Source organism: Ptychodera flava, unplaced genomic scaffold, assembly GCF_041260155.1.
Source record: "Ptychodera flava strain L36383 unplaced genomic scaffold, AS_Pfla_20210202 Scaffold_78__1_contigs__length_561843_pilon, whole genome shotgun sequence".
NCBI lineage: Eukaryota > Metazoa > Hemichordata > Enteropneusta > Ptychoderidae > Ptychodera > Ptychodera flava.
This window is the reverse complement of record NW_027248400.1, coordinates 21,451-37,663: the sequence shown is the minus strand read 5'-3', so window position 1 is coordinate 37,663 and position 16,213 is coordinate 21,451. Positions and strand designations below refer to the sequence as shown.

The 16,213-nt window shown below is 36.8% G+C and overlaps 3 protein-coding genes across 3 annotated transcripts; all 3 read right to left on the bottom strand.

The window, feature by feature from the left end:
• Positions 1 to 3,984: 3,984 nt before the first annotated feature.
• Positions 3,985 to 6,847, bottom strand: LOC139128923 (uncharacterized). Its single transcript, XM_070694619.1, has 4 exons — positions 6,549 to 6,847; positions 5,753 to 5,948; positions 4,955 to 5,155; positions 3,985 to 4,187 (listed from the first exon to the last, which is right to left on the bottom strand). The coding sequence occupies exons 1-4, from the start codon at positions 6,555 to 6,557 to the stop codon at positions 4,075 to 4,077; spliced, it is 519 nt and encodes a 172-aa protein (XP_070550720.1). The 5' UTR covers positions 6,558 to 6,847; the 3' UTR covers positions 3,985 to 4,074.
• LOC139128921 (uncharacterized) lies at positions 6,791 to 9,722 on the bottom strand. Its single transcript, XM_070694618.1, has 3 exons — positions 9,608 to 9,722; positions 8,113 to 8,205; positions 6,791 to 7,177 (listed from the first exon to the last, which is right to left on the bottom strand). Exons 1-3 carry the CDS (start codon positions 9,623 to 9,625, stop codon positions 6,791 to 6,793), a joined length of 498 nt encoding a protein of 165 aa, XP_070550719.1. The 5' UTR covers positions 9,626 to 9,722.
• LOC139128920 (uncharacterized) lies at positions 9,712 to 15,317 on the bottom strand. The gene is made up of 5 exons (XM_070694617.1): positions 15,055 to 15,317; positions 12,271 to 12,596; positions 11,490 to 11,662; positions 10,432 to 10,604; positions 9,712 to 9,812 (listed from the first exon to the last, which is right to left on the bottom strand). The coding sequence occupies exons 1-5, from the start codon at positions 15,223 to 15,225 to the stop codon at positions 9,720 to 9,722; spliced, it is 936 nt and encodes a 311-aa protein (XP_070550718.1). The 5' UTR covers positions 15,226 to 15,317; the 3' UTR covers positions 9,712 to 9,719.
• Between the last annotated feature and the right edge of the window lie 896 nt (positions 15,318 to 16,213).

Here is a 16,213-nt window from a genome sequence, read left to right as displayed (position 1 = left end):
TATAATGTCAGTTTGTAATTTCGCTCCCCACAAAATCTAAAAATTCCACGATTCACATTCACACTGTCACTGAAGAATAATTGACAAGGTAATTCTTGCAGAATTGCTAACAATCTTTATTTTTCCTACACACAAAATTTCATCACACATGACATTTTTCCAATATGGTACAACACATTACATTACTGACAGTAAAAAATGTAAATTTTACAGTGTAAATTAAAACTGAATATTGACCAGGTGTAAAAATAGAAGAATATCCATGCATAACCATGAATGACTAAATTCTGTCAGGAAAAGGAACTTACAACAGCATATTTTTCACAGAAGTACATCAAAATGAGTCAAACTCTATTAATTACTGTGAAAACTCAATTCTTCAAAGTTATTTCACACAATCAAGTAAACAATCAGTAATTTTTGCTAACTGAAACAATCTAAGTACAATTCTAAAGTCAGGGCATATTTCAAATGATCCTCACTGGTAGAAACTTTTAACTACAATGTAGGACATTGGTCAGACATCTGTATCTGCAGTCAGGGCATATCAAACATGACCTGCACTGGTGAAACACTAAACTTTGACATTGGTACAATTGCAATTCTGAAGTCAGGGCATATTGAAAATGACCCTCACTTGTAAAAACTTCAAACTACACTATTGGTCAGGCGCCTATACCTGGAGTCAGGGCATCTTGAAAATAACCTCCACTTGTAGACACGCCAAACTAGGACATTGTTTTAATTGTTATTTTAAAATCAAGGCAAATTTAGAATGTCCTTTACTGGCTGGCTTTGAAATTCTTATTCTGAAGGCAGGGCATATTTAAAATGACCCTCACTGCTAGACAATCTAGACTAGGACATTGGTCAGACATCTGTATCTGAAGTCAGGGTCAATTTAAAATGACCTTCACTGGTTGAAACAATAAACTTTGACATTGGTCCAATTTCAATTCTAAAGTCAGGGCATATTTGAAATGGCCATCACTGGAAGACAATCTAAACTACAACATTGGTCAGACATTTGTATCTGAAGTCAGGGTCAATTTAAAATGACCATCACTGGTTGACACAATAAACTTTGACACAAGTAAAATTGTAATTCTAAAGTCAGGGCATATTTAAAATGACCGTCACTGGAAGACAATCTAAACTAGGACATTGGTCATACATCTGTATCTGAAGTCAGGGTCAATTTAAAATGACCTTCACTGGTTGACACAATAAACTTTGACACAAGTAAAATTGTAATTCTAAAGTCAGGGCATATTTAAAATGACCGTCACTGGAAGACAATCTAAACTAGGACATTGGTCAGACATCTGTATCTGAAGTCAGGGTCAATTTAAAATGACCTTCACTGGTTGACACAATAAACTTTGACACAAGTAAAATTGTAATTCTAAAGTCAGGGCATATTTAAAATGACCGTCACTGGAAGACAATCTAAACTAGGACATTGGTCAGACATCTGTATCTGAAGTCAGGGTCAATTTAAAATGACCTTCACTGGTTGAAACAATAAACTTTGACATTGGTCCAATTGCAATTCTAAAGTCAGGGCATATTTAAAATGACCGTCACTGGAAGACAATCTAAATTAGGACATTGGTCAGACATCTGTATCTGAAGTCAGGGTCAATTTAAAATGACCTTCACTGGTTGACACAATAAACTTTGACATTGGTCCAATTGCAATTCTAAAGTCAGGGCATATTTCAAATGACCATCACTGGAAGACAATCTAAATTAGGACATTGGTCAGACATCTGTATCTGAAGTCAGGGTCAATTTAAAATGACCTTCACTGGTTGAAACAATAAACTTTGACATTGGTCCAATTGCAATTCTAAAGTCAGGGCATATTTAAAATGACCATCACTGGAAGACAATCTAAACTAGGACATTGGTCAGACATCTGTATCTGAAGTCAGGGTCAATTTAAAATGACCTTCACTGGTTGACACAATAAACTTTGACACAAGTAAAATTGCAATTCTAAAGTCAGGGCATATTTAAAATGACCGACACTGGAAGACAATCTAGACTAGGACATTGGTCAGACATCTGTATCTGAAGTCAGGGTCAATTTAAAATGACCTTCACTGGTTGACACAATAAACTTTGACATTGGTCCAATTGCAATTCTAAAGTCAGGGCATATTTAAAATGACCATCACTGGAAGACAATCTAAACTAGGACATTGGTCAGACATCTGTATCTGAAGTCAGGGTCAATTTAAAATGACCTTCACTGGTTGACACAATAAAATTTAACACAAGTAAAATTGCAATTCTAAAGTCAGGGCATATTTAAAATGACCGTCACTGGAAGACAATCTAAACTATGACATTGGTCAGACGTCTGTATCTGAAGTCAGGGTCAATTTTAAATGACCTTCACTGGTTGACACAATAAACTTTGACACAAGTAAAATTGCAATTCTAAAGTCAGGGCATATTTAAAATGACCATCACTGGAAGACAATCTAAACTATGACATTGGTCAGACGTCTGTATCTGAAGTCAGGGTCAATTTTAAATGACCTTCACTGGTTGACACAATAAACTTTGACGCAAGTAAAATTGCAATTCTAAAGTCAGGCATATTTAAAATGACATTTACTGGTAGACACACTAAACTTTGAAATTGGTCCAATTGTAATCATGAAGTCGGGGATAATAAAAAATGTCCTTCACTGGTTGACATGCTAAATTGACATTGGTCTTTTGACATTGGTCCAATTGCAATTGTAAAGTCAGGGCATATTTAAAATGACCTTTACTTGTAGACACTCCTAGCTGGGATATTGGTGTACAGTAATTGTAATTTTAAAGTCAGGGTATCTTTAAAACAACCTCCATTGGCTGGCTTTGACATTGGTCCAATTAAGTCAGGGCACATTTCAAATGACCCTCACTGGTTGACAAACTGATCTGTGACATTGGTTAAAAGTCTACCTGAATTCAGGGCATCTTGAAAATGACCTCCACTGGCTGGTCCAATTGCAAATCTAAAGTCAGGGCATATTTCAAATGTCCTTTACTGTTGACACATCAAATTTTGACATTGGTCCAATTGCAATTCTTACGTCAGGGCACATTTAAAATGACCTCCACTGGTAGAAACTTTTAACTAACATTGGTCAGAAGTCTATACTTGAAGTCAAGGCATCTTGAAAATGACCTCCACTGGTAGACACTCCAAACAAGGACATTGGTCTAATTGTAATTTTAAAGTCAGGGCAAATTTAGAATGTCCTTCACAGTCTAGCTTTGGCCAAATTCTAATTCTAAAGTCAGGGCATATCAAACATGACCTTCACCGATTGACACAATTAACTTTGACATTGGTATAATTGCAATTCTGAAGTCAGGGCATCTTGAAAATGACCTCCACTTGTAGACACTCCAAACTAGGACATTAGTCTGGTTCTTGTTTTAAAGTCAGGGCAAATTTAAAATGACCTTTCTTTGGCTGGCTTTGACATTGGCCCAATTCTAATTCAGAAGTCAGGGCATATTTCATTTGTCCTTCACTGGTTGACACACTAATCTATGGCATTGGTCCAATTCTAATTCACTTGTTGAAAGCTAATTGGTACAATTGTCAGTAATCGATTTGAATTCTTTAGTCAGGGCATATGTAAAATGACCATCACCCTATGACACTAGTGGCTCCTTTGTAAAAGTCAAACTCTGCTATGCTGTTTTGAGGAATTTTCATTTTTTCAATCTTTGTGTACATTTTTTTGTTGTATTTGTCCTTTTAGTGCTGATGTATCTTTTGGTGCCGAGGATTGACTCTTTTAATAATTTACTCATTTTAAAGGCCAAATTAAAAATTAAACATAAATTAATTTGCCTTAAATTGAAAATTTGGATAAATCAAATGAAGTAGTGTACAGTGTCAGCCAATGAAAGCCATTCAAACATTCCCTGACTCATTGGTTAAGATGGTACACAAGTGGCAGTAAAACAAAGCTACATGGATTGTCTGCCTTTAAAAGTCCCTTATCAATAATACTATACCCAGAGATTGCCTTGCTTCACAAAGATTCTCATAGCTCTTCAGAACCACACAAACTGTGAGACATTGTCACAGAGGATAGCTAATTGGTCCGATGAATGATCAGCGACGATGCAGTGTCTGCCATTCTTCAAGGATGATATCATTCCATTACCTGTGAATGAAACAAATTTTTATTAGTCCATTAAATTTGAAGAAAATTAAAAGATAAGTGTTGTGGAAAGATGAGTGAATTCATATTGTCTTATCAACAAATTCATTAAAAGTCCTATAAGCTGCAACTTTTCACAATATTTTCATAATGTTGCATGCAAGGTACAATTAGTGCATGTAAATAGACATACTGTTGGGTATCCATACACATACCGATATTATCAACCTCTGCTCATGACAGAATGTCGAAACGTGAGCAAAATAATTTTTACGTGGGTGCTGCACTCCATTAATCAGCCCCCATGGCAAGAGTTGCACTTGTTTAAATTGAATTTGTTCACAATTATAATAAGTGTTAAGGCATGAACAGAGGTCGAAAATATTTATGTGCACACTCATTAGCAATAATGTCAAAAGTTGCAGCTTTTGGTGCTTTGATGTTATGTTGGATTGTTGGGTAATAATACTATATTGTATTTCAGTAATATGAAGGAATAAATCTTACATCAAGTAATTTTGACCAAATTAAAAACATACATTTCCTAAATTATCAATGTACGCAAAACTATATTTTTTTCTTGGAAGAAAGATTAGTTGAATTATTGCAGCACTTGAAGCATTGCAAAAGAGACCTTTCTCAGCACATGCAGATGCAGTAAGGAAAATAAAATTGTGTGTGATTCTTGTAGTCTGCCTTGTCCTACAATTGCATTGGCATCTGCTTCTTTTTTGAAAGCACGAAAATGGAACTAAAAGTAATTTATTTACCAGATCCACTGAATATGTGAAGTATCCATCCCCCTCTGTGGCTGAAAGTTTGAATCACATGGTCATACGTTCTTTGTGGAGTGTCACAGGACCACATATTGTGTCGTTCTTCAGTTGGATGTTGAATTGGATTCTTGTCTTGTGAGCAGTACATAGCCACCACCATACACTGTACGGCCTCTATCAGTCCAAATCTGCGGGCTGAAATGTAGAAATAATAATATCTATTATTTTACAAGCCTAAATCTAACTTCAACATTTTTACACTTTATGTTTGTAAATATCGATTACAAAGAGTGCCAAGAATACATTACCCTTTTCCTGCCAAGTTCATATTTCCCCATCAGGTCTAGATCGTTAAAACTAGTGAAGCACAATATGTAACATTCGGTGCATTTTAACAACAAAATTGAACTTTTGAAGACCTTGAAATCACAGATACTGAAAACATTATTTGTATGGACTAAAGCTGTTGGAACAGACCAAGCCAAATTGGTGGAAATACGTATTGTTGTGGCTCAACATCGCTTTTCCCTGAGTTGGCTGATGGGGTAATATCGTCTGGCAGGAAAAGGGTTAATTAAATAAATTTCATTTGCTAAATGTATTTAGCAATCTATCTTCATCTGATATTTACACAAAATTGACATATTTCCAAAAAACATGCATCAAACTTGTCAATAAGCACCAACAAGGGTGTGTGTGTTGGTCGTTAAACTACATCATTTGGTCTATTTTATGTGTACGAGAGGGAGGGGGAAGAAAGAACAATAGGGTAAAAACAGTGATTGCACTTACTTGAGCTACAAGTTTGTACATGACAGAACACAGGTTGCACAGAGACAAAGTTTTTGTCTCTTTTAAATGCCTGCATAATCTCTCCCATCTCTGAAGCTCTGCAGATGACAGCTATGTTAAATGCACTTTGTTGGCAGTCGACATTTATTGCCTTGATGGTAATCATCAGTCTTTGGATATCACTTGCTGACCATTCCTTGAAAATAAAATTGGAGACAGCTTTAATTCACTATTTGACATCCTGGTAGATTTAAGCATAGACAGTATGATTTAAGTCATGAACATAATTGAAACACATGACTAAACAGTCCCAGTGTATGTTTATGAGTATAAGATATAAAGTGACATGCTAGGTGGCGTAAGGATTCCAACAAGCAATGAACCATGAACAATAACAATTTTATAACCATGACATTGAATGAAACAACTTATCATAAAATTCAGATAGCCGTTGAGAGTCATGGCTGAGACAGTAAAAAACTGAGATCTCAACTTAACACTTTTCAGTGTAGCCAGTAAGTAAAAGTAAATTAATTTGAATTTTCTGAAGAAAAAATCACTTCTGAATGACTCCATATGATGTAAAAGTCATGGCAAAGAGTTTCCCAGCCTATACAACAGATGATTATACCATGTGTATTTGTGGAATTTGGAAGCGAAAAACTATGTCAGGGGGGAAATACTATTGGTAAGCAAGGACCTCCATACTTATTGATTTCCGTGGCTATGACCAAAACACATTAAAAGAAGCAGCTTTGGTTGGTCGTGTTAGTAACAATGATAAGAGTACACTTACTGAAGGCATATTAACCAATGTTAGGTCAATTCCTCGGAATCCTGGACACTGCTGTTTTAGTGAAGAGGCATTCAGATCGAGCACATCTGCATTGTGGATTGTGAATCCATAGGCGCCATCAGTTGCAAATACGGCAGTTTTACTCGCATCTTCCTTGTTTTTTTCTAGAATTACTGCTCTTTGGCAAAATGATTCAAACTGTGCAGGTACACCACGACTGTACGATAGGTTTACAAACTGTTCTAGTTTTTTCTTGTTGTTTCGTTTGGAAATCTTTGCCTTGCCTCTTCCCAGCCCCCTTCAACACAGCCAGTAATCATGACGAAAAATCTCTGTACCAGGTCTAATTTCCTCAGTACTGCCGATTCCTTTACTAGCTCTGTAACAGAAATTTCTGTTGAAATTATTTCTTCTAACAGCCATTTCTGATCGTTATTGTTAAGCCGAAGAAAGTCACCTAATTTTCTGAACGGAATTTCTGGCCTCTTCAATCCTCTCAGTTCAGCAGGCTTGAGATTCTGAGATCTTGTTCGACCTTCTTCATACATTGCGAACACTTGCATCATCAATGAAAAATGTCTCATTTTCGCAACAGCACAGCATATCTTCATGAAGAGGGAGTCGGCTTTCTGTGTCAAGAAAATAATTAGTAATTAACATATCAATTTCATGAGCATGACACTTAACATCATCGATAATTGTGCCAGCGGCTTACTGACAATATGTATGCAGGTTCACAATATATTATGCGATTAACCGGAAGTGTACACAATTAAATTCATGGGTGCTGCCATGCTTTTTGAGTACTTGTGAATAAACAAATATGAAGTGTGCAAAGTATAACTTTATAACATGCCATTAATAAAATATATCTCTATTATTAGCCAGTTAGTATCATAATCCATCTTGTCAATGATATAAAATATTGTTACTATCACGCCTAAAGAAAAACAGAAAAAGAGAGAAAACTGCTGTACCTATGAACATAAGTAAAGAATGTTGGGATTGAATTTAAGAGAGCATCCTCTGTGTAAATAACTTGATGCAAAAATTGCCAGTTTTCAGCCACAATGTCAGTTTTTGGCTTGCAAGTGGAAGTTAGGCAGTGCAGTTACTCAATGGTAATGATGGCACAGTACATCCCTTGTTAAACACAATAGGTAGGTATGATGGTAAAAATTGCCAATTTATGTCCAACATTTTTACTCATTAAACACAAAATCTATACCTGCAGGGAGTCTGATATTGTGTATGTGTTTGAACTGTTGTCATCGGTAGGTAGATTGGCATTTAAAGCAAGTAATGATTAATTCTATTTTATCCTTTACTATTACTAATGATGAATCAATACAAATAAAATTAAAATTTTAACCCCTGGCGCGACACCAAGGGCTGAGTCCTATATGATATTACAAAAGCTGGAGATTATCATGTGATGTTCTGGTAATACACAGCTTGTCCATGTAAGACTGAAAACCTACACAGTGTAGGTTTTTAGTCTTACATTTTTAATATATAACATCAATGTTTATGTATCAACTGATACAGTCATTAGTAAACTTACCTCCTTAAGTATCATTGCACACGATTTCTCCCACTGTTCTTCTTTTGCTTCTACGTCTGGCATTTCTTCGTATCTATCCCGGCACATTTGAACCTAATGACCATAAACAAGAGGGCATATTACATCTTATCCAACAAAATACATACTAGATACATATTTTACAAAAATCATTGAGCACAATCAATTACCTGAATTACTCATTAAGTTTTGTTCAGTCTATCAGACAAAAGTGTCCTACAAATAAAACTGTCAAATTTCTTACCAAAAGACAACTAGTATTTGTTTGACGACCTTGTTTTTACTTGCAATAATAAACTTAAAATGTTGTACAACTGTTGGAAACTCAAAACTCTCCTTTAATGTCTCCAGTTTTACTTAAAAATTATATGAGTTCAACAGGAGATGTATTATGTAAATTGTACTGTCATCAATGCTGTTGTATAATTAGATGGTACCTTTAAGGCTTCAATGCACATTTCAACTTACAATAATCTCCAAAATGTCTGACGTTCTAACTAAAGATATTTTGTTCTATCAGTATCAACAATTTTTTTCTTGTTTAGATATTGCATACTCTTTACACCCAACACTCTGTTCTTGCTAAGTAATTTCAAATCCAATTTGTTGACAATCAAAAGTAAGGCACTTCAGCCTTATGGGAATGTATATGTATTGAGGAACGAAGGCTATTTTTTATAACTTACACAGCTTATGATGAACAAATCTGTACAATTTTCAAAGCATGGTTACAGTTGAATACTGTCTTGTCCAAGTATAATCCCTGCTCGTGTATAAGCCACTGCACTAATTTTGTGTGGAAGGTTTAAAATGAAGTAGATCTTGGCATAAGCCCCTACTTTTGCTGCACACATACATAAATCAACTGGTAAAATTTCTTTTCAGACCAAAGAAACTGGTGTGAAAAAATGTGAAATTAAAGTTCCCATGAACTTGATGAAGGTAACATAATGGAACATCTGCGCTATTTATGGTCCCTTATTATCATTTTGTGAAACTCTGTTGTCCCTTTGTGCAATGGAACAGACATACCGGTACTCTTAGGTCACAATGCATTTTTCATTTCTATTCTTATTCACAATGTTGCATTTCATCCTCTAAACATTTTTTTGTTTCCAACAATTACTTTTTTTCATCTTTATAGATTTTAACAATCACTATACAAGAATTTCCCATCTATGTTGTTGTTTTCTGAGATCTGGTTACATGAGTCAGTGTTCTCCACAGCTTAGAAAAACAGATGGATGGCCAATTAACATAACAGTGCATAATTTGCATATTCTTTTGTTGTGAAATGTATTCTTATGTGCAGTTATTAACATAAGAATAAATTGCTCCAAAAACGGAGGGGTGGCCACCCATAAAAATCCGCTTGTGGAGAACCTGTGAGTAAAAGATTTTTAAAAAGCAGTTTTGTGTCTCTGAGGTTATACTTGGAACAGTGCAGTACATCAGATGTGTAAGATACTCATCCTACCTTCTCTTTGAAAGTCATCGAATGATGGAATTCAACAGTTGCATTATGTCTATGGGCCAACCACTTCCTCTGTCATCGCTCAGTCCTGCATAGACAACAGCGAGTCTACTTTTCAGTTCTTTCGATTTCCATATTTTTCACTCAGGCGTTTAACAGCAAGGAAAGAATGCTGCCCTCCAATAACCTCATATGTGTAGCCGTTAACCTAGAATAATAATGAGAACAGGTTTTTGAAACAGGACAAGTTAAACATTGCAATAACTGTTCACTTTACATACATCAAAAAGCTCTACTTTGTGAATGCCATCATTACACACATTTTCTCTTTCATATCAGAAGTCACCATGAAATTGTTACGCTAACTAAAGAAGTAGTCTCCCCTATCTAGAAATGTTGTGATTATTGCTATTCAAACAGTACAGGGAAATCAACCAAAAAGTCTGTGGTATATTTAATAAATTTTAACATCATTGATGCATGTTTTGATATTCAAACACTAGGTGAAGGATAAGGCACAGAATAAATGTGAATGTGTTTGCTAAGTAGAGGCCGTATGTCAAAAGATAAAATATTGTAAATACAGCTAAATGTGTATAGCACATTTTGCATGCATTCATTTCACAGGCATTGAGTTGCATGACACTGCTTCTGTCTCACATGCAAGTCATGTACATTTCACAGGGAGAAGTTGAAATGTATTTTCATTACATTACCCTTCCATATATTGACCCAGATGTTGTTTAGATACATTCTCAGCCTGGAAAGTGTTAGGACACAATGCATGCCAAGCAAACATAGGTAAAGTTCAGTTCCAAGATACTCACATTGGACTCCCTAAAGTTCTCCTTTGATTCATTTTTCAACACAACAATTAATGGTTGATATGCCTCATCAAGGTAATCCTCCATAGCTGCTTCCAATTTGTCAACCCATTTGTCATCAGGAGCCCTTGCTTGCTTCCCTAGTTCCAGTGCGCTGATATCAATTAAAAACGGTCCTTGAGAAAAGACAAACATAACATTGTCATTGGGAAGACAGCAGGATAATATACAAATAAGATTTTCTAATAATTTTTTTATGTAAATATTTTCATCAAAGTCTGACACACCATACCAAAGATGTGCACAGAAAGACTTCAGTTATCATCTGCTAGTACATGGCACTTGTCTTTGATAGAACATCACAGTTTGATATATCACTAATATTTGGTTCATGTTTTGATGGTGAAAGTGTGTCAACTATGGATGGACTGTTAACCCACAGAATTCTTATTAAACCAACTGTTCCTACCATCAATCATGCCACTTGAGAAACAACTTAGGATTGGCAAGTACACATAACTTTATGTGAATATCCTTGGGTTGTGTAAATGCTTTTTGTGCAGACAATAATATACATGTATGAATACACTTGTCAAAAAGCTCAGGATTAGTCACCTACTGAAATCCCCTTATGATGAGCACTAAAGCTTAAATTAATAACCAATTCAAGTTTATTTCTTTGTCAAAAATCAGCAAGAATTACTCAATTAAACCAATCCTTAGAATTAAAATAATCAACAGTAAACACTTTCAAACCATACGCTTTTTATAAGGTTAACCAGGAGCTTCATACTGACACTAGTGATGTTTGTCAGCTGCACACACATATATAATTTAGACATTTTGTTCTTCATACCGCATTGAAGAATGAGCGAGTCTTTCATGAGCTTCTCTTTTCTTGTACTTAACCAAAAAGGTCAGTGTTGTTTAGTATTTATCTGCACTTTATTTCAAATACCTCAATTATTCCTCTTTGCACTAATTGATAATGACTAGATTTCCTCAAAGAGTGTTGTCTTTCCGACAGATAAGGGAAACATAGAGATCTTTGTCAAGCTTACCAGTTCCAATGTGGCAGTCCCTGATGCTTTCTTTCATCGATAGCTCCTCCTCACTCATTTCTTTGTTCAGTTTTTCTGCCTTCTTTTTCTTTGAAAGTGTCGGTAGCACTAATTGTTTTGCAGCATCTGTCAATTTTCTCTTCTTTGTGCTTCTTGATAAGGGAGTATTTGACCTGTGTAATTCACCAAAATAAAAAGAAATGTTGTATTCAACTCAAAGTAACATATTGGTTTCAATGTCAGCAATAGGTCTCCAGAGATTTGGACCATTACCCTTCACATTAATGCTTTATGTTATTACAAATCTTTGGACAGACTACCCGTATTACATGCACTGCAGTCTTATATGACTTTGAGCATTATATGTACTCTAGCTTTTGCTGTATTTTGTTGGTTGCAACTTGTATTCTCTTTGCTGCTTCATATGTACCAAAGTAGCTTGGTGAATCTCATTGTGTTAGATCTCTTTGTAGGCTTGGTTACAAAGGACTGGAATGTTTGCATTCATACATGTGCGGTTTCTCTATTTGGTACCTGAGAAAACTTGTGATTTCATAGTTCTGTGAAATGTGAACCATGTTTCATTTGATTCCACTGCAAAGGGAGTGTAACAGAAGGTCACTAGTTCAAGGGTAGAATGACCATGAATCAAATTACACAAATTTAGAAGTTCAAATGGTTAAACTCATGATATGTATGGTCCAAAGAATTCATCAATGAATTGTCATGGGTTTTGTTTTCATCAATTGTGTTTTAGTCTCTCAGATGTCGATGTACTTACATACTAGCTGCGGGACTCATCACATCATCATCATCATCATCTGGTGTAGACTCTATGCCATTACTGGAACTATGACTAATATTTTCTGTTGTTTCTGATTCATCCTCTGACTCGGAGTCATCTTCACTGGAATCGTTGGTCAGGTTACTCACACTTGATGCAGGTGAAGATGTGTCTTCCTTACCGGACAAGACTGAATTAAAATGATCACAGAACTCCTGTGGACTTCTAAGATCTCTGAATTGGCGACACATGTCATTCTTGTTCCACACAAAGGAAGAACGTAGGAGCTTGTATGGATGATCATTTTTGTCAGTAAAGTAAACCTGAAAAAAACCCAAATATTATCATTATGGTTGATGTATTTGGCAAATGCAGAATACTTATATACTGATTTATCAATCAATGCTAACAAACCATGGTCCAAACATCATGAATATTCTCACTATTCAGACCTCATCACTTTACTCAAAGTGATTAGTTTGCATTAATTGATGAAATACTTTGCTGCAAGAGTGAAATACTTAACAAGTTGCTTCATTTTTCGGCAATGTCCATCTCCACTGTCAGAGAAAACTTTGCCTAAATCATAAACTGTATCATTGAAACAATAAGGTGTGAAAAGCCAGTCTAACCCTATTCCTGCCAAGTCCATATTTCACCATCACCTCAAGATGGTTAAAATTAATGAAACACAACATATTCCATATATTGTGTATTTTAAAAAAATACTGTACATTTGAAGGTGGTTGAAAACATAAATACTGTAAACTTGATTTTTTGGGACTAAAGATGCTATATAGACCAAGCCAACCAGGTGAAAATACGTCATGATTTGGCTCAATACCGCTTTAACTGACTTGGCTGATGCACAGTAAGTGAGGCTACCCACAATTCTCCATGATCTGTACACACGGAGATCACTCACTGAAGCAAATTTCTTCCGTACACAGAAGAACTCTGTCCAAATTTCAAAATTCCCGCAACATAGTTCTCATAATCATAATTTTCTGATTTCTCACTGTGAATAATGAGACAAATAACCCCTTTTCTGCGGAGGAGATAGCAATTTTGTAATTTTGTCGACATAGATTTTTGACAGCCATACACCATATTTTCAAGGAAACTAAGGGAATAAGTTGCATCTGTGTTGGCAAAAGAAAACGTATTGACTGATTTTTAATGTAGTAATGGCGTGTACACGTCAGACCAACAGACGTGTATCTACACACATCCATGCACGGGCCGCGAAGCTACCGCAGAACGGACTTGCAGCCAACTAGTACTATTATTTCAAGTAACTGTGGTATAGACCTTCCAGAAAAACTCGAGGGTCTTTGACAATGATTGTGGGTCGAACAACGGTCATGCCATAGCATTGCTGCGAAAACAGCCCTGCCACTCCTTGACATGTTCTTTTGTTTAGATCGTCCATGTAGCCGACACGAACACGAAGTGTCTGTTACCGGCCACCAAAAACTATGAAAAATAGTCAAGAATGAGCTACAAAGTCACTATCAGTTTTAAGTTGCAGGTAGAATAAGTCTGTGCCTTTGTATAAAATACTATAAAAATAGTAGAAAGTGAACAACCAGCTGAAAATTAGTTGAGGAGACCTTAACCGCATATCATTTGCATCTCATTGTCGGCTACATGGACTGTGTGCCTTCTTTTGGGAGTGTAGCCACTCCAATGACCAAGCTACAACCGAGTGGCAAAGGCTACGGATTCGCAGCAACCCATAGCATAGCTGCAGTACAGTAGCTCGAGGTTTTGCCTGGGTATTTGGGTCGGACGGCAAAACCAGATCTGTAGCTCTGGTTTTGCCGTCCGACCCAAATACCCAGGCAAAACCTCGAGCTACTGTACTGCAGCTACCCATAGCACAGCGTCGTCACCGCCAGGGTTCGGTTAAGAGGATATTTCGTGTCTGAACGAATGTGTTTAAATCAGTCGAAACGACTGGAAGGTTGACATAGTGGATTGAATTCCGAGTGCTTTTCTATGATACAAAAATCTTACCAATTACTTTTGAAGCATCTTCAACACAGCTGGTTGAATGAACACCTTGCGACCATGCCTTGCGAGACGATGCTTTGGGCAACGGCAAATGCTCACGGGAGTGACCTATAAAATGACCTTCAATATATACCGTAAACCGGTACGTGGCCAGTTGTCGCAAACCAATCTAGGCTACTGTGTAACAGTGATCCTTGGCCCCGGGTGTTTTCTTTTACTTTTTTCCCTCACGGTATATCATGTATGAATAGTTGACAACAATTCGATGCTGTTATTCCGGATAAGTCAGACGCCTTTAGCCTAGCCTGTCCGCAATTCGCACGGTTGCCGCCGATAGATCACAGTCACCTGTGATGTATTCCGCTCTGCGTCCATTATGCTCTCCGTATAGACGTTAGACGTGTGTACATATGCCTGAGAAAAAGATTTCTCAGGCATATGTACACACGTCTATGGGCGCATAGTCCGACAGCTGAATAGATCACATGTGACTGTGGATAGATACCTGGATCGGGCCCTGGGTCTCCTGCGCATTATTATTTTTTGCCTCCAGTCTTCTCCTAGGGAAGACATCTCCAAAGATTCTTCCTTTGGATCAGCGACGGCGCCGTTGAAATACTTTACTTTAATTTATTTTAAAACACAGCGCACTTCGAAAACTGCAGATATCATGAAGGGAATAATCCAACAACACATCACAGTGCATTGCCAAACGAAAGCCTGATAAAACATGAAACAAAAAACAAACACAAGTACTAAACTTACCTTGATTGCGTCATCGCCGATACCAGAGTATGCCTTGAATTTCGCTACACTGCTGTATACAGCGCTCGAGCCTCCTTTCTTTCGGAGCCTTGACGGGTTTTCTCGATAATCGAATATGATGAAGATTGAGTCGTCTGACTTCTCGAACCACCAACCACGAGCACGAGTCATCTTGTTCGGCCTTAGTCTAAGCTTAGAGCACGCAGAAAGAACGACAGGAACCTGACACGCAAAGCACTTGTTGAAGGACCTTGGTCCAGATTGTGCTCATAGTCAAAATATTCCGCTTTTATAGCAACTGTTGATCAGTGCCGCATGCAAATTTAGGGAGGTACAGGCGTCATGCAGTCTGATACCTCTACCTGGAGTCGACGCTACATATGCAAGAATGATTAACACCTCGTTAACGAAAATTCATCGTCTTGTAATCGTTGAGCAAGACTAATTGCTGGATATCTTGTTGTCCGTGTGTGACAGTGACCAACCAATCTGCTTGCATACTGGCGCATTTTCCCGATAGCATATATCAATGATTACTGTGGTTTGCAGGTGGATGTCGAAGATACAGCCATAAACCTCTCTTAATCGCCATTTTACAAACAGGAATGTGTAATATGAAATTACAATAAAATATCATGTTGTTTTAAATATTTCGGTAAAAGTATTTCTTTGTTCCTATGTAGACAATTTGAAATTCATTTCAAGTATAAATAAGACAAATCAACGCCATACACACGTACGGTCGATGTTAGACCCGGCCCTGGCTGTGCGAGCGTGTCGATCGCGTGTCAGATCTACACAATGCGCTAGATCACATGACCGGAGTTTGGTAGGTTTTAAGTAAGTTTTTTGTCAACGCAAGAACGTATCATTTTGTTCCCTTGAATAGAAGCCCGGAATAGAACATATCAGAAAATTTGTACCGAATTTATTTACAGGGTTTGTAATTGTCTCACTTTTTCGAAAATCATGACATTCACGGTATAAGCCTTGCCTGATGTCAGGATTTGAAATCCCAAGGTATGTCATTCGAATCGACAGCTCTCTGGGAATTGTCACATGACTACTGTATATGGAAGGCTAGTAATAAAAATATAAAAAACATGGAAATCAGGAAATAGATAGAATCTGTATATTTGTTGAAATGAATATCGACCTG